We start from the raw sequence: 22,703 nt of genomic DNA on the forward strand, positions 1-22,703 counted from the left end.
AGTAGGGAGATGTAAATATGGATTTCGTGCTTAAACTATCGTTCACAAAGAGAAGGTACGACAGCGTTTAGAGAATCAAGCAAGCTCCGGATAGCGACTAAAGTTCTACTTGGTGGTTGATGAGGTTAATGAGATGAGGATGATTCCTTAGGCATGGTTGGATGTTTAAGCATGGTTATTTTCATTCTAGAAGCTAAGATCTTGATATCTTATTTCCTTGGAGATTTAAGGTTCGTATTGGTGGTGCTTTATCGATTCAAGGTGGTTGATATTGTTGGTGATAATTTACAATGATAAGGAGTATGATTTTTGGGACGTAGTTAGAATTTAAGAAGTGTGGAATACTTTATTGGGTTAAGGATCTAGTGATTTGTTCATAGTATTGGTGGTGATGCTAGAATTAAGATTTAAATTTCTTATTGCTTGAGGTGTGGATTCATGGAATTTATTTGAAATGGGGAAAACTTAGGGTTTTCAAGAATGGTATTTAGATGTTGAGAATTTTATTCATGACCTTGATGAATTTAGTTAAAAGAAAGATTGATGTTTGTCGAGGTTAAGATTATTGGTTAATCAATGAGGAGCAAGGGTTTTATAATTGTAAGTACTAGGAGGGTAATCGAAGACAAGTGAATTAATCTCAACCTTAACTTGGTGATACCAGTATTTGAGGAAATTAGACTTAAGTTCTAATCTTACCTTTTAAAGTGCTGATCGAGTCACGAGAGTTGGTTGTTGGTTTAAGGATGCATGCTTTAGAAGCACCTTATGGTTAGCGTTCGACTATGACCAAGACTTGCAGATCGTGTTCTCGTGGACCAATTTGACTATCCTTAATTAGTGGGCATGAGAAGGAAAGTTGCACAAGAGGGAAGTTAAAGTCACTATTAGGCGAATGTAGTGGCAGATGCTTTGAGTAGGAAGGCTACTGGATCCCTTGCTCACATCCAAGTCATCCAACTACCTCTCATGGTGGAGTTGAAGAAGATGGGGGTGTTAGTGCATATGCATCCTTCAGGAGTTCTCATGGCTAGCTTCCAGGTACGACCGGTGTTGGTGGATCGTATAGTAGAGACCCAAATGGAAGATTCTAAGTTGAGGACAATTAAGGGCAAGGTACAAGAAGGTCTTGATCCGGAATTTTCCATAAGGAGGGATGGAGCCCTCGTGTATAAAGGACGACTTTGTGTTTCGGATACCCCAGGACTCAAGAAGGAGATTTTAGAGGAGGCGCACAGCTCGATGTATGCGATGCATCCTGGGAGTACCAAGATGTATCGGACGCTTGTTAAGTATTATTGGTGGATTGGTATGAAGAGAGAAGTGGCAGACTTCGTATCAAAGTGTTTGATTTGTCAACAAGTGAAAGCAGAAAGACAGAAGCCTTTGGGACTACTCCAATCTTTACCGATTCCCGTGTGGAAGTGGGAAGAACTCAACATGGACTTCGTATTCAAGCTTCCTTCCACACCTAGAAGGTACGCGGCATTTGGGTAATCATTGATCGTCTCACCAAGTCGGCACACTTCCTACCGGTACGAGAACATTTTTCACCCGAGAAGTTAGCCCAGTTGTTCGTGCAAGGCATACGTGAGATCAGTTCAAGATGGCCTTCTCTACTGAGTTTTGTCCTCCTGCCTACCGTGAAGCAAGAAGGAGAGAGTTCGAGGAACTACGACAGGGGAACATGACGGTGACAGAGTACGAGAGGAGATTCCGAGAACTATCAGAATTCTACATGCACCTAATTCCCGACGATCACACAAAGAAGGTGAGGTTCATAGACGGATTGAAAGAGAGTATCGGCTACACCCTTTCTGGATCAGTACATCCCACCTATCAGTCCGCCAGGGATGCAGCGCTCGAGCTAGAGAGACAGGAGAAGATACACAGACCCTCGAGGCGCAGATCATTCGAAGGTTCGTATAGCGGAGTACCTCGACAAGGGGCAGCTAAGAAGAGCCATAGCTCAGGCTCAGACAGTGATGGGTTAAGCCCACGAGGCAGATTCCAGAGGAGAGATAGTTATCGCATGCCCCAGCCAGCTCGCCATTCGATCAGTGTGGATGCAAGCTCGTATCAGCAGTCACGCATTGGTTCTCCGCGGATTTGTCCACTTTGTAGGGGGAATCATTCTGGGCAGTGTCAGATGGATGGTTTATGCTTTCGGTGTGGGCAGCCAGGTCACATAAGGAGGGATTGCCCTTATGGTAGCGGCAGTGTGCTAGAAGCAGGTCGACGGACACAGCATACGGGGATATTTCCAGGACAGAGTTCCCAGGGGAGTCAGCCAGTAGGAGTTTCTTCGGGATCAGTCCAGCCGTCTGCAGGATCGAGTCGAGGTAGAGGAAGGAGACCCCAGCAGACAAGTCAAGGCCGGGTGTTTGCTATGACGCAGCAGGGAGCCAGGACTACGCCCGACGATTTCACAGATCAAGTGATGGAAGCAGACCTGATCCTGTTGGATCTATCCGGACTTGAAGTAGTGTTGGGCATGGATTGGTTGGCAAGGAACTACTTAGTCGAGGAAGCGACATGGGATCCCGAAGTGCAGGTGTGTGATCAGAACCCTTGTTTGTTCCAGTGACGCGCGGAAATTTCGAGGACGAAATTTTTGTAAGGGGGGAAGGCTGTAACACCCCGTCCCAAATCGCACCGGATTCCGTGCACGTTGACCGAGGTTGACCGTTGACCGAAGGGGTCAAAAGTTGACTTTTTGACTCGGTGAGAATTTTGAGTTGACTAAGGTACCGTGGCGAAGTGCACGATGCCATGAGTTCGTAGACTGGTAGCACGTCGAAAACGGAGCTACGGTTTGAAAGTTATGGACGAAACAAGTTGCGGTCCAAATTGTCCAAGGGGTGCCGGAGTTGACTTTTTATTCATGCAAGGTTGAGCGTTGACTCATGCATGGTTGTGAAGTGCTCATCGATACGAGTCTGTAGACTAGCGGTACGTCCGATTTGGACATGTGGTTTGAAAGTTATGGATCTGTAAAGTTTTTCAAATACCGTATTATTTTAATATTATTTTTACACACATAACGATGTGGCACGTGTGACTCAATGAAGGTGGCCATGTGTCACCATGATGAAAAGCCACATGTCAACCATGTTTAAAAATCAAATTATTTTTATTATTATTTTAAATAATAATATTTTTTTTTATTTAATTATTATTATTTTTCCTTTTTCCTTTTTCTTTTTCTTTTCCTTTTTCTTTTCTTTTTCTTTTTCTTTTTCTTTTCTTTTCCCCACGTGGGAAAACACCAATCCTTTCTTTTTCTTTTTCTTTTTCTTTTTTTTTCTTTTTTCCTTCTTCTTCCCCGAAATACACACACACACGCAGCTTTTCTTTCTTCTCTCCCGACCGTCCCTCTCTCTCCCGTGTTTTTGAATTCCGGCCACCCATAGCCCTCACGCGCCAGCCACCAAGGAAGCCCGCCACCTCGCGAGCTTGGCCGCCAAGTTTCACGGCCAGCCGCCGCCGGACGCGCGCCGATCGGGCCGGAGAAGCCGCCGGCCGGCCAAGTTTCTCTCTCCTCTTTTCTTGTGTTTTCCGGCCAGCCCACTCCCAATTGAGCCTCCTATCCCCCTATTTTGGGTCCTCTGAATCCAAAAATGGCCTCCAATCTCAAAAATTCGAAGCGGTTTGCGAGATATGGAGAAGTGAACACCGGCCGAACCTTTCCGGCCAAATTCCAGCCACCCCCGGCGGAATTGGGGTCGACGGAGACCGGATTGGTGATCCTCGTTCCACGAGCTTCGATTCGGTATATCATTCGACCATTTTGGTTAAAGTTTGTGTTTTGACCCCCCGGGTACCGGGTATTATTTACCCGATTAAAATATTAATTTATTTGACTGTCTGTGAATTTTGTTCTAGGAGCACTGGTGAGTCGTAGAATTGATCCCGTAGTGGATCATGGGTTAATTGCGTGCTCCAGGTGAGTGACCCACCTTCAAATTAATTTTGGGGAATTTAATTGATGAATATATTATGTGTGAATTAAATATTTGGAATTTAATTTCTATGTGCCAAATATTTATTGGATTTATTGTAGAATTATTTATGAATTTATTGGATTTAAGAAAATGCGAATTCTACAAAATTATGCCGTGTGGAATTATTTTATGGTTTTGAGGATTTTGAAATTGGTGTGGTTTTAATGGTAAATTGGGCATGATTTGATTTTCAAATATTTCAAAGAAAATATTTGGTTATATTGGTGATTTCAATTTTTATAAAATATACCCATGGAATATTATGAGATTTGATTATGATATTTCGAGAAATTATTTATGCTATTGGGAAAATGTGGATATTTGAATTGATGGATTTGGAAGTTGGTGGATTTGAAAATCATGGAATTTATGGTATGGATTATAAGGAAATTGTGGAGAATTTCCCGGTTCAAGCGGATGGATTATGCCCGCTATGCTTATGAAAAATGTGAAATTTGTTTTATGATTTAAATTTATGGATTTTATGATTTTTAGATGCACCGTGCACGTACTGGTGTTCTGATTATGTGATATGGTATATGTGATATGGTTAGTGTGCACACGGTTGTGATTAGCGCGCAGGTGGGTGTGATTAGCGCGCAGGTGATGTGATTAGCGCGCAGGTGGGTGTGAGTAGCGCGCGGTTGATATTATGAGGGTGTCCTGTGGATGCCATCGGAGAGGGCGGCCACCCTCCTTTGGCCGGGACACCAGGTTAGCAACGGCGCAGTGGGACGCCACGCGACCGTATGCCGGTTTCTCTCTATAACCTCCTGTCTGGCAGTACCTCGGGACGCTGGGTACTCTGGCGCCACTGGTATATAGTGGGTGCATCAAATGATTTTCAGAACTGTGTTTTAAAAATAAAATGTTTGGAAACTGTATTGGAAAAATAAAATTAATTATTACTGCTTCCGATATTTAATTATTTGATGTCTTGGTTTTCGGGGAATATGAATAAAGGGTTTTGTGAAAATGTTTTAAAAGGGGAACCTTTCCAACTGAGAGAATTGTAAGGGTTTTGAGAGAAATTATTATTTCCAAATAATTATTATTTATACTTATTACTGTGATATTATATGGTATAGTAGTAGGGTCGCTCACTGAGATGATTAGCATCTCACACTCTTAAATTCCGTTCCTCTAGGTTCCAGGTTGTCGGTGTTCATTCGGATCGGACTTGATCTTCCTCGCTGTTTTACTTCGTGAAGTACCCTGTTCTTCTTTATTGCGGTTGTACTATTTCTTTCATTCTTGTTGTATTTATTTTGCACTGGATTACTGTATTTTTGTTTTGAAGTGCTGGAATTTGTGGAACCAATTTGTAGTTTGTGGGAGGAATAAGGGGATATTTTTGAAGTGTGTTTTCAGTGCAGGTAAATTTGTGGTAAGTAAATCCCTTAGGGGAGGTGCTGCCGGATTTTCCGTTGGAAGGTTCGGTGGTATTTTCCTGGGATCAGGGCTGTCTAGGGTTCCGGAGGAGGAATTCTGGACGGGTCCTGACACACAGCATGTGGAAATGATGGTTCCCCTCTATTCATATGGATGTGGAAAGAAAGTAAAGAAGAGTCTCTCCCATCTCAAAGGCTGTGATTATGACAAATCATTTTGCTAAATTTTCAGAGTCTCTTTCTTCTTCTTTTTTTCTTTTTTTTTCTTTTTTTCTTTTTTTTTTTTTTGGTTGGGGAAAAAAAAAAGATACATTATATGCAATTTACCATTTTTTTCAGCTAAGTTTGCAAAATGATCCGAAATTTCCAATATTCTTTCTAAACAATCAAATTGAGTAATACCTGGTTTAATCTTTCCTCTAAATAATTTCCCAAATTGAGTAAATCCCATTAGATTCTTCTCGTTGAAATTGAGTAAATGTTCTCGTTGAAATTGTCGGTGGTGGGTTTGGTGGTGCTGGTGGGGGTGGAGGAATAGGTGTTGGGGGAGGAATTGGAGGAGGAAGTGGTGGTGATGGTGGTCAAAAACACAAGAAGAAAGATAAAGGTCATCATGAAGGTGGGGGAATTGGAGGAGGCATTGGGAAAGGAGTTGTCAGTGGAGGAGGAGTAGGTGGTGGTGGCGGTGGCGGTGGAGCTGTTAGAAAGGGAATAGGAGGAGGAATTGGTGGTGCAGGGGGTGCTGGTGGACTTCGACCATTTTGGACTTCCAAGGGAAGTGAAAAAAAGAAAAAAACAAAAAATAAGAGAAGAAGAAGTAAACCCTTGTTTTTGATGTAAGGGTATTTTCGGTATATTTAAAAATGAGAAGGCAAAATAAAAAAAATTAAAGAATCAGTGGGTATATATTCACAAGGCCTTTTTAACAAGGGCAATGGACTAAATTCCAAATTCCCCGTTGGCTAAACCATATTAATATGCATGTTTCAAAACTTTCCATAATAATCTTCCTTTCTATCTCATTACTTTCCATATTGACTACACCATTAAGATATGCAATATTTATTTGTGAATTGACCATTCTCTATTACCGTGAAATCCAAATGTCATCCAACAAATTTTGAAGGGCCATGCTGTCTTGCTTACCAATTTTTCTTGCTTGTCATTTTAAGGACCATACTATCTTGGATACGGCGTTATTTTATGAATCTTGGTTTCCTAAAAGGAAAAATAATATCCAAATAATCCATGTGCTTCAATTTCATTTTTTTGTCCATCTGAGATTATTGGCAAATTTTAAAGTATCGTTTATGGTCTAGTTGGCATAAAAGTTGATTGACTTCTTTTTTTTTTTAAGCTTTTCCAATAATAGAAAGGAACATTACATTGGCCACATGCAATGTGTGACGGTCCGCACCTTTGGAATGGTCTAGTGGTATTTTTGTAAATATTTAAAGGTCATAATCTTCGATTTCGGGCCGTGGGAATCTCTTAAGAATGTTACTAGGATGGTGCATGTCGAATGGCAGGCCAAGGTATGAAGGTTTGCTAGAGAAAACCCCATTATGATTCATCGCACAAAATGATATTTGTTGTTGCCAGAAAGGAAATAACTAAATAAGCTTTTTAGGAGGGTGGTCCGTGTCTGGCTCTTCACAACCCCCAGCTCGGCTTCGAGCTTGGGCTAAGCGAGCCTCCCATGGGCGACGGCAAGCCATGGGGCAGACATAAAGTGCCACGGAGGTGGGCTTATGTCTCCGAGGGACAGAGAGTCCCAAGGACAGTACCAGTAGGCACTGCAAACTGGTATTACGCGTCACTCCTGTGCCAGAAACTGAGTGTAACATTCGCTATGCCGTTTTCTATTGGCTATGCCAAGAATACACGTAGGCCTTTGTTACAAGGCTGTGGCAAATGTGCCAGAGAGCGGGGGTTCGGGTTCTGCCTCGCTCAAGAGGGTCGGAAGCTAAATCGGCACGGATGAGGCGACAACCTGCCATTGGGTGGCATTCGTATGTGGGTTTTCGATCTTATGTTGCGACCTTAGGTGGCATGTTGGCACGATGCTGGTGTGCATGCTCTAGGGTCGTATGTTATTCGAGATGCGCATGGACCAAGGCCCGAATGGAGAGTTGGGTTACTGGCTAAATCTTGGCACAAGGTTGAGCGACAAGCTACCAAGTGGGCTTGAGGCCATCGGGCTAGCATGTTGGGTGGCATAAGCCTTGATGACTATGAGAACCAATAGATGGGGTGAGCGTCTAGGCTATTAGCCGTGATGTCGGGAAGCAATCATAGTCGCCTAGGCGCGAGACTCGCGAGAGTAGTTCTCATCGGTGAACTTCAGGGGCATACAATTGGTATTAGATGGGTCGACATATGAACTCAGATAGGGAAAAGGCTGGCCTTGACTAGAGAGTCTTGGCGCCGCACGGTCTATTTCCGCTACATAAAATGTAGGACCATGACAATTGGTATCAGAGCTTAGTTTGTCCTGCAATAGGCAAACCGAGGAATGGATGGTATTGGTTGGTGATGCTTGGATCCGTAGAACCCCAATGCTACTATGAAGGGGACATTTTTGCATGGTGCGTGGGTAGTTGTGGCGGAATGCCCAACTTGAATATGACGTGGGGATGTTCACCAAACGAGTGCCAGTGTGTGATACAGATACACTTTAACTGGGATTCTCGAGCAGCGAGGCAAATGCGAAGTTCTTGAATGGGACAAGCGTTTCGAATAAATGATTGGTGCTCAGAAATGAATTCATACATTGTTAAATGAGGAGCCACAAGAGAGTTCCAGCCACAATGCTGTTATAGGAGTACAAGCCATGGGTAGTGTAGTGCTTCATTGAAGGAGTATAAGTCGCAAGAGGCGCATTTCTTCTTAAAGGCCATGGTCAGTTAATACACCTCTTTTAGGAGGTAGTGCAGTTCTCTTGGGTAGTCGAGGGCTTGTTAGCCATGTGTTTCTTTTGGGGTATTGGTCTCAAGAATATACAGAAAATACCAAAAATAGATCCATTTTGATTAGGAGTCTTAACGGCCACAAAGAGTGGGGAAGAAAGAACAAGCCAGTGCAGCTGGGTGGCAGAGGCCACGTTTGTCCAAGAGGAAAGACAACCTTGTTGAAGCGAATGAGAAGTCAAGATGAGTGGGTGCGGGGGTGTGTGTTCTACGTGAAACTCCCATTGTGCATCATTAAATAATGGGGCCATCAGGGCCAAAATGTAGATGCCATTAAGGCACAAGTGCAGGCGAGAATTGGAGATTAGGCCAATAGGGCCAAGAATTGTGCATGCTATGAAGGCATGATGGTGGGCGAGAACTCAAAAGATTAGGCCGGCGAGGCCAACGTTATGGTTGCCATAGAGGCACCAATGCGAGCAACATAGGAGATAAGGCCAAGAGGACCAAGGGACTGCCAAAGAAAAGGCAGAGAGCAAGTGACAATGACAACAAGGCATGAAGGCCGAATGTTCAAATGCCGTGGAGGCACAAGCTTCAAAAGAAGCACAACTAGACCACAGAGCTTGGGTAGCCTCAGAAGTATTGGTGCACATGGGCACAAAATGTCGGTGTAGAGGCAAAGGACTTCAATAGAAGCAACAGCCTTGAGGGCATGGTGATCAGTGCCATGAAGGCATGAGACTCTAGTGCGAGTCCATAAAGAAACCACAAGTGAGCCGGTTCGGTGAGAGAGTAAACATTTGCTTGGGTGGAATTTGGACGAGCACTGGAGTTAGGCATCGAAGGCATAAGTGGGGGAGTGTTCATTGCGTTGACACCCTACACCTTGGGCATAAAGAAGTGGCGGTTTTGGAAGCTTAAAGCAGAGTTAGGCAGCATGCATTGAAGCAGAAGTCTGGTTAAAGAAGTTCATGAGGGACAATACCTTCTCCTTAAATTTTTTGGCTAGAGTTGGATGGAGCCAAAGTAGGCCCATGATCAAGTAGTCTTGTGAAGTTTGAAAGCCATTTGTGGAGGGATAAGGGCCAGACAACGATGAGTCTAGGGAAACCCAGAACCTCACAAAAGTGAAGTGTCAAAAGACGTATGTAAGCATGGAAAGTGAAAGGACTATGAAGGAAAACCTCAGCAGAGACCAACAAAATGTCTTTATATGACCAAGAGGGTCAAAGTTAAGTGTGGTATATTGCCGGAGGGCAAGATTTGGTTCAAGAAGGAACCTTGGATGCGTGGAACATTGCAAATTGGCCAGAGGGAAAAGCCGACTCAAATGAGGAGCCGAGATACAAAAGTGAGCAAGATTGAGGCAAATAACTAAGGAAGGGACTTAGTTCAAGGTGACAATAGGTGTCGACAGCCGAAATAAGGGGGTCTTAGAAGAGAAGACTTCCATTCAAGATGTGGCAACTCGTCGCGTAGAGGATGCCACTTGAATAGGGGATTGGCGTTGGAAGCCACAAGAATAAATGCACACTTAAGGGATGTTGTGCATCAATTTGCAATTGGAGAAGGCAAGCTAGCTTGAGATTTGCCAGCACATCACCATCGTGGGGATGGAGATTTGAGTGTGGGAACAAAAGCTGAGAAGGGAAACTTAGCTTGTCACGGCAACAAAGTGCCGATGAAGCATGAAGTGGAGTTCAAGGGAGAGAAGAACTACCACATGAGGAGCTCTTGAGTTTGGGTACCGTTGGGACAGTTGACGTAAGGGCAACACCTGAGAGGAGATGGTGTGCTCGATGAGAGAGTCAAGATCACCATCGGATTATTTAATAGAGTTCGGTCCATGCGAGGACCTTGAAGGCAAGAGGGACCTTACTTTGGAGCTCAGGAATCTATTCGTCCAAGAGAGACAATAAGCGTTGGCTTGGGTGCCAACGACTGAAGAGAACATCGTCTAAGAAGGGACATGAAGTTGGCTAGAGTGATGCCAACAAATGAAGAAAGCATTTGTCCAAGGGGGACATGAGTCCGGCTAGGTTGCCATCGAGATATACGAGAGGCAAAATTCATCCGAGGGACACTATCCGCTTACGGAGCTGAAAGTGTGGGGTGAAACACTAATTTACGCACAAGGAGGTGTATCTTTTGAGGAAAGCTTGAGTTTAGGTGAACGCATGCAAGAGATCCTTGGCCAAGTCCAAAAGTGGGCACGCGAAGGTCGTCACAGAGGTGATTCTACAGAGGTAAAGGGACGAAGTATACAGGATCTTGAGCTTGAGCCTGAAGAGCTTATGTGGATGAAAGGTGTTGCACGGAGTGCAGGAGTCTTGAGGATAGCTAGCAGGCACGTCGATGAGGGCATCGACATAATGAAGTGGGGGAGGATGTGACGATCCACACCTTTGAAATGACCTAGTGGCATTTTCGTAAATATTTAAAGGTTGGGATCTTCGATTTCGGGCCATGGGAATCTCTTAAGAATGTCACTAGGATGGTGCACATCAAATGGCAGACCAAGATATGAAGGTTTGTTAGAGAAAACCCCATTATGATTCCTCGCACAAAGTGATATATGTTGCTGCTAGAAAAGAAATGGCTAAATAAGCTCTTTAGGGGGGGTGGTCCGTATCTGGCTTTCCATTGCCCCCGGCTCCGGCTTCAAGCTTGGGCTAAGCAAGCCTCCCATGGGAGACGGCAAGCCATAGGGTGGACATAAAGTGCCACGGAGGTGGTGTCAGGACCAGTCCAAAATTCCTCACCGGAACCCTAGACAAGCCCTGATCCTAGGAAAACCCTACCGGACCCTCCAATGGAAAATCTAGCAGAACCTCCCCTAAGGGTTGGACTTAACACAAATTTCCTGCACTGAAAACACACTTCTATACACATCCCTTTATTCCTCCCACATTACTACAATTTGATTCCACAAATTTACAGCACTCCAAATGAATAACAGTAAATCAGTGCATAAATAATAACTACATGTCCAATACAGTATATAGAGCATTATACAAATAAATATGGAATTAATACAATGACAGATGAAGCAATACAAGATGAAGAGGAAAAAGGGAAGAAATGCTTCTTAGACTTTCGGCAATGAATTGAAACGTCGGGCTCGCCCCGAACGATCAACGTCTCCAACCTGAACCTAGGGGAACGGAATTTAAAAATATGAGATGCTAATCATCTCAATGAGTGACCCTATCTACTACACATATATAATAGTAACAATAATCACAGTACGTTTGATTAATTAACAATAAATAAATAAATAAATAATAATTAATTGAAAAATAATATTTCCTCTCAAAACCCTCACTATTCACTCTGTTGGAAAGGTTCCCCTTTTAAAACATTTTCCAAAACCCAATATTCGTATGCCCAAAATCAAGGAATCATTAATTTAATAAATAATAATTAAATGATCCGAATATAAATAAAATGTAATAAAATAAAATAAATAATTTTAGAACACTTTAGGATTTGAAATTTCTATCTGAAAATTTATACTTGACGCACCACATCATATACTAGTGATGCCCTCCGACACCCAGCGTCCCGAGCACTGACTGGCGGGGAGGTTAAAGAGAGAAACTTGCATATGGTCGCTTCGGCATCCCGACAGTGCCGCTGCTGAAACCGTCATCCCGGCCACGAAGGGGGGCGGCTATGGCCAATATCAAACTTGCCTGCCCTCGGTCCAATGGCAACTCACGGGAGACATTATAACTTGCGCGCTAATCCAAATATACAGCCAGAACACCAATACTGTATGAGTGCGTCTAAAATAAATAACCAAATTTTTCAAAAATTTACCGTGGGAATTATACCTTTTTCGAACTCAACCTCCCACATTTTTCTTTAACATTTCCAGTACAAAACCACCGATAACAATATACAAATAATTTTTCTCGTATCACAAAGTCCATCAAATAATATTCCACGAGCATAATTATAAAATTTGAAACCACCAATTTAAACCAACATTTTCCTTGAAATATTTAAAATCAAATCATGCCCAAAAATAATATTAAAACCACATGAATTTCATATATAATTTAATTCCACAAATCCTCAATGCCATAAAATAATTTCCACAATGCATAAATTTATATAAATGCATTTTTTATTAATCAAAATAAACTCACAAATAAATTCCACAATAAATCAATTAATATTAAAATCACAGTTCCTTTAAATCAATTTCTTCCTCCAAAATAATATATAAGGCTCACAAAAATATTTAAATATATTTTCTCTTCATAAGCCCTTGATTGTACATGAAAATTCTCGATAAAATAATAATAATAATAATCTAGAATTTAAATCATAAATTCTTTGAATTTCTCCAATATTCAATCACGGCATCAAAATATATATATGTATGCATATAACCAAACATCTGAAATTTGACATTATAAAATAAATACCCAATTTTATAAAATTCCAACCACATAAATATATTTTCCAAATATTCAAATATCACCAAATAAATATAAATCATCACCCGAAAATAGTTTTTAAGGTAGGTCACTCACCTGTAGCACGCAATTAAATCAAGATCCTCCATGGGATCAATTCCACGATGCATCCGTGCTCCTGAAATATCAATATTACACAACTCAAATAAATTAATATTTTATTCGGATAAATAATATCCGGTACTGGGGGGGTTAAACACAAACGTTAACCAAAATTGACGAGTAATATACCGAATTGAAGCTTGAGTGACGAGGATCACGAATCCGGTCTTACTTCCCGGAGATCGAACCCGAGGTGGCCGGAATCTCGCCGGAAAGCTTTCGGCCTTTAGAGCCTTGATTCTCCCAAACCGTCGCGAATTGGAGGAAAAAGACACCGGATCTGGGTTCAGGGGGTCAGAATTAGTGGGGAGGGACAGGCGGTGCAACAGGATACTTGCTAGAATAGTGATTTCTTCAGCGAGCCGTCGCGGTCACCGGCAACCGTTGCCGCCGCCCGCCCGTACGGTGGCTGGTGGCCAAGATTTTTGGGATTTTTGTAGATCGAGGGGAGAGGGTTCCAATGGGACCTGCAGTGAGACAAACGGAGGCCGGACGGCGAAGAGATCTGGGTTTGAAGATTTTTAGTCCTTCGCCAGAAAATACTCCGATCCCAGCGCGTCAGAGGTCCGATAGCCGTGAAATTTGGTGGGCTGGCCGGAAATGAAGAGGTGGTGAGGGATGGCTAGCGCGTGTGGCCTGAAAATGGCCTGAAATGGGTCAAACGGCGGTGGCCGGTGGTGGAGGGGAAAAATCGCTGTCGCCTGAAAACGCTCCGATCCCAGTGCGTTACCGACTGGTTGTGTAACACCCCGTCCCGAATCGCACCGGAATCCGTGCACGTTGACCGAGGTTGACCGTTGACTGTTGACCGAAGGGGTCAAAAGTTGACTTTTTGATTCGGTGGAAATTTCGAGTTGACCAGGGTACCGTGGCGAAGTGCATGACGCCCTGAGTTCGTAGACTAGTAGCACGTCGAAAACGGAGCTACGGTTTGAAAGTTATGGGTGAAACAAGTTGAAGTGCAAACTGTCCAAAAGGTGCCGGGAGTTGACTTTTTCTTGTGATGTAATTTTGAGTTGACTCTTGTATGGTTGTAAATTACTCGTCGATACGAGTTCATAGACTAGCAGCACGCTTAAATCGGACATTTGGTTAAAAAGTTACGGACGTTTGAAATTCGCTGGGTACCGTATTATTTTAATATATCTGGCTTAAGTGCACCGTAACGCCACGTGTCAGCTTCTGATCGGTCCACGTGGCATGAACAGTGTCACGCAGGGGTTTTATTTGTTAAAACTCTCGGGGAAGAGAGAGAAAGAGAGAGAGGAGAGAGAAAGAGAGAGAGGAGAGAGAGAGAGAGAGAGAGAGAGAGAGAGTCACCGGCCGCCGGTAATTTTCAAACTTTCCGGCCAAGTTACTGCACACGCGCCGGCCAGCCAGGTTGCCCACCTCATTTCCGGCAAAACCACCAAGTTTCACGGCGAACGGCCGCCGGACGCGCCCAGATCGGACCTCCGTAGTTTGGCGGCGACTTTTACCCCTCCACCGCCGGCCACCGCGAATCGACCCTGTTCCGGCCGATCTACAGTACACACGCCAGCTAGCCTTGATCCTCTCCTCCAGTCTGGCCTACCCACCAAAAATCACGGCCATCGGACCACCGACGCGCCGGGATCGGAGCATTTTCCGGCGAGGGGCTGGAAATCTTCAAACGGTGATTTCTCCGTCGTCCGACCTCCGTTTTTCTCACCGCCAGTCCCGTTAGGTTGCTCTCCTCAAGATCTACAAGTCTGCAAAATTTCACAGCCAACGGCCACCGCACGTGCCGCCGCCGGCGACGGTTGCCGGTGACCGTGGCAGCCAGCCGGAAATTACTGTTCCGGCAAGTACCCGAAATTCCGGCTAGCTCCAGTCCGCTGTGTTCGACCTCCTGAACCCGAATCCGGCATCCGTTTCCGCCAATTCGCGACGATTTGGGAGAATTGCGGAGCCGAAACCCGAAAAGCTTCCCGACGAAATTCCGACCCCGTCGGGTACGATCATCGGAAATTAAGACCGGATCTGTGATTAGCATCACTCGAGCTTCGATTCGGTATATAACTCGTAAATTCTAGATATCGTTTGTGTTTTGACCCCCCAGGTACCGGGTATTATTTACCCGAATAAAATATTAATTTATTTGACTGTCTGTGAATTTTGTTCTAGGAGCACCGGTGAGTCGTGAAATTGATCCCGTGGTGGATCATAGTTTAATTGCGTGCTCCAGGTGAGTGACCCACCTTCAAATTAATTTTGGGAAATTAATTGGTGAATATATTATGTGTGATTTAAATATTTGGAATTTAATTCCTATGTGCCAAATATTTATTGGATTTATTGTGGAATTGTTTATGAATTTATTGGATTTAAGAAAATGTGCATTATATAAATTTATGCCATGTGAAATTATTTTATGGTTTTGAGGATTTTGAAATTGGTGTGGTTTTAATGGTAAATTGGGCACGATTTGATTTTCAAATATTTCAAGGAAAATATTTGGTTATGTTGGTGATTTCAATTTTTTATAAAATATGCCCATGGAATATTATGAGATTTGATTATGATATTTCGAGAAATTATTTATGTTTGGAAAAAATATGGATATTTGAATTGATGGATTTGGGAGTTGGTGGATTTGAAAATCATGGAATTTATGGTGTTGATTATAAAGAAATTACGGAGCATTTCCGGGTTCAAGCGGATGGATTATGCCCGCTATGCTTATGAAAAATGTGAAATTTGTTTTATAATTTAAATTTGTGGATTTTATGATTTTTAGATGCACCGTGCACGTACTGGTGTTCTGTTTATATGTGATATGGTTAGTGTGCACACGGTTGTGATTAGCGCGCAGGTGGGTGTGAGTAGCGCGCGGTTGTGATTAGCGTGCAGGTGGGTGTGAGTAGCACGCGGTTGATATTATGAGGGTGTCCTGTGGATGCCATCGGAGAGGGTGGCCACCCCCATGGCCGGGACACCAGGTTAGCAGCGGCGCAGTGGGACGCCACGCGACCGTATGCCGGTTTCTCTCTATAACCTCCTGTCTGGCGGTACCTTGGGACGCTGGGTACTGTTGGCGCCACTGGTATATAGTGGGTGCATCAAATGATTTTCAGAACTGTGTTTTAAAAATAAAATGTTTAGAAACTGTATTGGAATTAAAATTATAATTGTTACTGTTCTGGTATTTATGTGATGTCTTGGTTTTTGGGGATTACGAGCAAGGATTTTGTGAAAATGTTTTAAAAGGGGAACTTTTCCAACTGAGAGAATTGTAAGGGTTTTGAGAGAAATTATTATTTCCAAATAATTATTATCTATCTACTTATTACTGTGGTATTATATTGTATAGTAGATAGGGTCACTCACTGAGATGATTAGCATCTCACACTCTTAAATTCCGTTCCTCTAGGTACCAGGTTGTCGGTGTTCATCCGGAGCGGACTTGATCTTCATCGCTGTTTTACTGCGTGAAGTACCCTGTTCTTCTTTTATTGCAGTCGTACTATTTCTTTCACTCTTGTTGTATTTATTTTGCACTGGATTACTGTATTTTTATTGAAGTGCTGAAATTTGTGGAACCAACTTGTAGTACCGTGGGAGGAATAAGGGGATGTTTTTAGAAGTGTGTTTTCAGTGCAGGTAATTTGTGGTAAGTAAATCCCTTAGGGGAGGCTCTGTCGGATTTTCCGTTGGAGGGTTCGGTAGGGTTTCCCTGGGATCAGGGCTTGTCTAGGGTTCCGGGGAAGGAATTCTGGACGGGTCCTGACAGGTTGGCTGTGAGATTTGGGTGGCCGGTCAAAATTGAGGAGGCGGAGGCAGTGGGGTGGCGCGTGTGGGGAAAAGGTGGCCAGAAAATGGCTAAATGGCTGTGGCCGGTCGTTTCTCTCTCAAGCTCTCTCTCTCTCTCTCTCTCCTTTCCCCCGCCGACCTGCCCATTTTCCCGAAATAAAAGCCACCGTGGGTGACACTGTTCACCCACGTGGACCTCTCAGATGTCGACATGTGGTGTCACTGTTCACTTAAGCCAGATATATTAAAATATTACGGTATTCGGAAAACTTCGCATGTCCATAACTTTTTAATCGTATGTCCAAATTAGGCGTGACGCTAATCTGTGGACTCATTTCGACGAGTACTTTACAATCATACAAAAGTCAAAGCAAAATCCTACAATCATAAAAAGTCAACTCCCGGCACCTTTTGGACAGTTTGAATCTCGACTTGTTTTGCCCATAACTTTCAAACCGTAGCTCCGTTTTCGACGTGCTACTAGTCTATGAACTCGTGTCAATGTGTACTTTGTAACAATACCTCAGTCAACCTACAATTCCATCCGAGTCAAAAAGTCAACTTGTAACCCCTTCGGTCAATTGTCAACGGTCAACCTCGGTCAAAGTTGGAAAATTTCCGTAGTACTTCGGGACGGGATGTTACAGGTGGGCTTATGTCTCCGAGGGACAGGGAGTCCTGAGGACAGTATCGGTAGGCGCTGCGAGCTGGTATTGCACGTCACTCCTGTGCCAAAGGTTGAGTGTAGCATTCGCTATGCCGTTTTTTATTGGCTATGCCAAGAATACACGTAGGTCTTTGTTACAAGGTTGTGGCAAATGTGCCAGTGAGCGGGGGTTCGGCACTGACGGGGCGACACCGTGCCATCGGGTGGCATTCGTATGTGGGCTTTTGATCTTGTGTTGCTACCTTAGGTGGCATGTTGGCACGATACTGGCGTGCATGCTCCAGGGTCGTATGTTAGTCGGGATGCGCATGGACCAAGGCTCGAATGGAGAGTTGGGTTACTGACTAGATCTTGGCATAAGGTTGAACAGCAAGCTACCGAGTGGGCGTGAGGCCATCGGGCTAGGGTGTTAGGTGGCATGAGCTTTGATAACTATGAGAACCAATAGATGGGGTGAGTGTCTAGGCTATTAGCCGTGATGTCGGGAAGCAATCATAGTCGCTTAGGCGTGAGACTAGCGAAAGTAGTTCTCGTCGGTGAACCTCAGGGGCGTACAATTGGTATCAAATGGGTCGACATATGAACTCGGATAAGGAGAAGGGTGGCCTTGACTAGAGAGTCTTAGCGCAGCACGATCTATTTCTGCTGTATAAAATATAGGACCGTGACACAATGCATACATACTTCAAAACTTTTCCATAATAATCTTTTTTCTGATTAATTTCCATATTCATTTCACCATTAAGAAATGCAATGAATATTTGAGATTGTCCATTCTCTATTACCGTGGTTCACGTGAAATCCAAATATCATCGGAAAATTGTTTTTTTTTTTTTTATAAAAAAAAATGACAAATTTTCATTGTTATTATTTTTTTTTTGAGGTACAATTGCTTATGAACGGTAAGCCTAATCATTAGGTCTATTAATAACAACCCACTCGATCGGGTTATCGCCAAATGAATCCACAAAAATAATATAAGTATTCGTTTTGGCCTTATTAGGGCGATGCCATGATATTTTCATTTAATTATTTATAACAGGGATCATAATATTGTTACTAATTGATTTTTTTTTGTTTTTTTTTGTTTTGTTTTTTGGGACCGGTAAACTGTTACTTATTGTTACAGCTCATTAAATTAACATCGTTTTTTCTTAAACAAAAAAAAAATCAATGAAATTAACATCGTTAGCAGTAATTTATTTAAAAAATAGAATAAAACTATAATCAGCAACAATTTAAAATAGTACTCCTTGACAATCCAATCCATCACTGATTTCCCGATTGATCATGAGGAGCTTATTAACTCACCCCGGCCCACCTAATTGACTTTCCAACCACTCTTAGTTCTCAGTGGTCTAACTTGTGCTTTCTTTATCAATGTTGATTAATAATCCATCAGAAAGTTATGGCCAATTTCACCAAACAGACTGAAATGCGTTTCTTCTCCAATACTTATAATTTTCCAAGAAAATAAATAATGAAGCTTTGTCACTGTTCTCCAATCAATTTCAACATTTCTATCCAAATTTTCTAATTAATCTTAATTAATGCATTTGGATAGTGCTTATACATTTAGAAAATACTATTTGTTAATGTCAAGTAATAATCAAATATATATCTGCGGTTTTCATATAAAATAATCATATTAATTGCAATAAGTAGAAACATATGCTTAATCGAGTATTCCTTTAAAGTGATGTGTTGTGTCAATTATTAATCCACTGCATTTAAATTACTTTTGATGTTGGAAAAAAAAACAAAAAAACAAAAAAAAAATATATAAAAATGTTGTAAGAAGTAATGGTTGCTAATGGTTAGCCTACATCGTACGACAGGATCGACTTGTTTGTATATGATATGAAGTGGAAGAACGCATGATTTATGTCTAGATAGGTGTTGGTTCTTTGGACAGCAAGGTGTGACCTGCAATGAAGAAGATAACAAGAAATATATATTTTGCACAACTCCACTCACAGCAAGGGAAAAATCAGCTCCTCAAAAATTCATATATATATATATATATCTGATTGAAACAGAGATATAGCAGATAGAAGCAAGAGAGACAGAGAAGGTAAAAAAGGAGTTTCAAAATGAATCGAAACTTGTCAAAAGCTAGAGAGGTCACTTCTCTGGTTCTCTATTTTCTCTTTTTTCATCTTTTTAAATTTGATGGATTTCATACATTTGTTACAAAATCAAATATTTAATAAAGTAAGATTGATTATAGTTAAGTTACTAAACCGTAATAATATAATTTGAGTAAAAACTTTGTGCCTACTGCACATTAATATCAACATTAAATTATTTTCTTTTCGGTCCCCGACAAAATATTATTTGATATTCCTTGAATGCTTTCCTGATTGGCGAGCTAACCCACCATGGTCAACAGGATAGGTAATTTGATTTTCCAATTGTCAATTAATTCTGATTACAATTGTATTATTGCAAAAGTGAAAAGTTGCTAGTGGTTTCAAATTTCAATGTACGAACCATTAATTATTACATATGGCGAGTATCAATAAAAATAATAATAATAAATCAGAAAGACTTTGGCCGAACTATGGGCAGCAGTGTAGAGAATTGGGATCCGCTATCCTCTTTCCCTGTCCCACCAATGAATTTGTGACACGTCCGCCATTTAAAATATTTTAAGGGTTGTAGGCTCTCTTCTTCAGTTAACTTCTTTCTTCTACCAAAATTCTTTTTTGAAGTAGTAAAATTCCCATGTTCTTTTGACTTATGAGATTCGGCAGCCACACCCCTCATCTAGATGACAACAAAATTCTGTCCATCTTTTATTCAATTGTAGTGTTATGATAGTTGTAGCTTATTAAAGAGTTCAATTTATTTTGTATACTAAAAATTCAAGCTAAATTGAACAGGCCCACTCTAGAGGCTCGGCCGGCTAAGTTGAACAAGAAATAAAAAATAATAAAAAATGCTACGGTCACAAAAGCCATTCAATTTTAAATGATCAGATCAACCAGTGGCCTTACTTTGGCGATTATCTTTTGCACCTAATATCTTCATTTCGCAGAGCCATTAATGGGTGGCATCAGAGATAGTCCTCATCTTTACTCATGACCACAACTTTAATCGGCATCGATCACATGGCCGGATGCAACTTCATCCATTACAACGGATATGAGAGAAGAAGAACTTCTCTACCCAACGGAAAAAGTTAACGGCAAAAAAACTAGTGCTATGTGTCAATTGGTTGTGGGGACAGACAAAAAGACAAGGAAAAGGGAACAGAGAATCTTGATCTATCGAGTCAATGACAGGCTCACTTTTAGCAGTAGTAATATATATATATATATATATATATAAACCAAGATATTGCAAAAACCATATAAATCATATATTAGATAAGAATATCTAGAATAACAACTGGGAAAGACTAATCCATGCAAATGGTCTTCCCTTGGTTTAGCATGTTATTATCGATGCAATATCATGACAGAAAGAACAAAAAGCCAATAAAATGGTAGACAATTCAACGATTGGATAATTAAAGAGGACATAAGATGCGCTTAGTGGGTACGGCAACAAGCCTAGTCGCCCTGGAAGCAGAGAGTCCGAACACAGCATTCATGTCAAGTTGACCGGCTTCCATTCCACCAGGCAACTCCCACGTAAAACAATGGAGTAAATGCCCGACCGCCAATTCCAGTGCAAAAAGACTCACCTTCATGGCTGGACATGACCTCCGACCCGACCCGAATGGTATGTACTCGAAGTGATTCCCTTTCAAGTCCCGCACATCTTTGAGGAACCTGGAGGGCTTGAAAGCCTCAGCGTCGTCCCAGTAATTGGCGTCCCTACCCATGGCCCACACATTGATCATTATGCGACACTTCTTCGGAACGTAGTAACCAGCTACCTCGGCGTCCTCGGATGTTTCATGCAGTAGAAAAGGAAAGGGTGGGTGAAGTCTTAGTGTCTCTTTGATTACACATTTTAAGTAAATCAGCTTCTCAAGGTCACCCTCTTCAAGTCGTCTCTCAAGACCCACTACATCGTCCAGCTCTTTTTGTACTTTCTTTAGATCTTCGGGGCTTTTCAAAAGCTCCGACAATGTCCACTCAATCGCTGACCCCACCGTCTCTGTTCCACCAAACATCAAATCCTGCAATTTCAAAAGGCTTCGTCCTGATTTATATATATATATATATATATACTAAATAGAACAAATGAATCATGGACATGAGAGGTGGTGTGTGCTTAATTAATTAACTTACCATGATAATGCCTTTGACATTCTCTCGCGTGAGTTTGATGGAGTTTTTGGAGTCTTGGAATTTCTCTAGTACTTCATCATCTTCACCATAATTAGCTATTAAATCATCCACTATATCAGTTTGAGGATCGTGGGCATGAGATTGAGACCCGTTATTATTGTTCATTGCTTTCTTTTCAATATGATCATCGATGATCTTGTCGATGAACCTATCCAGAGACTGACGAGCCTTGGCGAGTCTTCTATTGAACACTCCTCCTTGTGGGTCGATCCAACCGAGCCAAGGAATAAAATCGGCGATGTTGAATGCTCCGAAGAGCTTGGAGAACTCCCGCAATATCTTAAAAAACTCGTCCTGCTTTTCCTGAACACTTGTCCCGAAAGCCGCTCTGTAAACAATATTTCTAGTGAGCGCATATACTAACCCACCGATGTTCACTTCTGTGCCGGCACTGGCAGCGACGGTTCGGGCGGTCGAGTCGACTAGGTCTGGGACTGAGTTCCATGACTCTGCCCGTTTGTTGCTGAATAGCTTCATGACGCAGAGCTTGCGCATCTGGCGCCAGAAGGGTCCGTAGTTAGCGAAAGCCACATCGGCTCGGTCGTAGGTGAGACAGGTGGTGGCTATGTTTGCTGGGCGGTTTGAGAAAACGTTGTCATGCACCTGAAGGACTTGACGAGCCACGTCCGGTGATGAAACAACCATTATGTGCAAGTAGCCCATCCGGAGGTGAAAGATACCGCCATATTGCTTAGCGAGTTTAGCAAGTCCGCGGCAGTTTAATTGGTCCATCATGGTCATGTTGCCGATTATCGGCAAACCTTTTGGTCCCGGTGGGAAGGGTTTCCTTCCTCTACTCCGGAAAACTAGTCCCAACAAAAATAATAGTAAAGAGGAAATGAAGAAAAGTGTACCTATGGGCAAAGATTGCAGACCTTGTATAAGAATATCCATGGACGTTTCTTATGATAATTAAAATGCAACTCTCCATCTAATCTGGTAGTTGCATGTCTATATATAAAGTTCTCAATTCTATAGCACGCGCGGGAGTATGGAATTCTTTCAATGGAGATGTTATGTGCCAAGTTTTCATATTTTTATTAAGATTTTAGAATTAAATATTGG

General features: G+C 42.3%; 2 protein-coding genes and 1 long non-coding RNA gene across 3 annotated transcripts in view; 2 read left to right on the plus strand and 1 right to left on the minus strand.

The window, feature by feature from the left end:
- Nucleotides 1-22,703, plus strand: part of LOC107435906 (UDP-glycosyltransferase 91A1-like) — a 108,788-nt gene that overhangs the window by 24,794 nt on the left and 61,291 nt on the right. The gene's annotated exons all lie outside the window — the stretch shown is intronic.
- Nucleotides 3,705-5,514, plus strand: LOC132804545 (uncharacterized). The gene is made up of 3 exons (XR_009639739.1): nt 3,705-3,772; nt 3,886-3,946; nt 5,152-5,514. It is a non-coding gene; the product is annotated as an uncharacterized LOC132804545 (long non-coding RNA).
- Nucleotides 20,781-22,557, minus strand: LOC107435908 (cytochrome P450 84A1). Its single transcript, XM_016047539.4, has 2 exons — nt 21,579-22,557; nt 20,781-21,466 (listed from the first exon to the last, which is right to left on the minus strand). Exons 1-2 carry the CDS (start codon nt 22,530-22,532, stop codon nt 20,849-20,851), a joined length of 1,572 nt encoding a protein of 523 aa, XP_015903025.3. The 5' UTR covers nt 22,533-22,557; the 3' UTR covers nt 20,781-20,848.

Source organism: Ziziphus jujuba, chromosome 7, assembly GCF_031755915.1.
Source record: "Ziziphus jujuba cultivar Dongzao chromosome 7, ASM3175591v1".
Taxonomy (NCBI): domain Eukaryota; kingdom Viridiplantae; phylum Streptophyta; class Magnoliopsida; order Rosales; family Rhamnaceae; genus Ziziphus; species Ziziphus jujuba.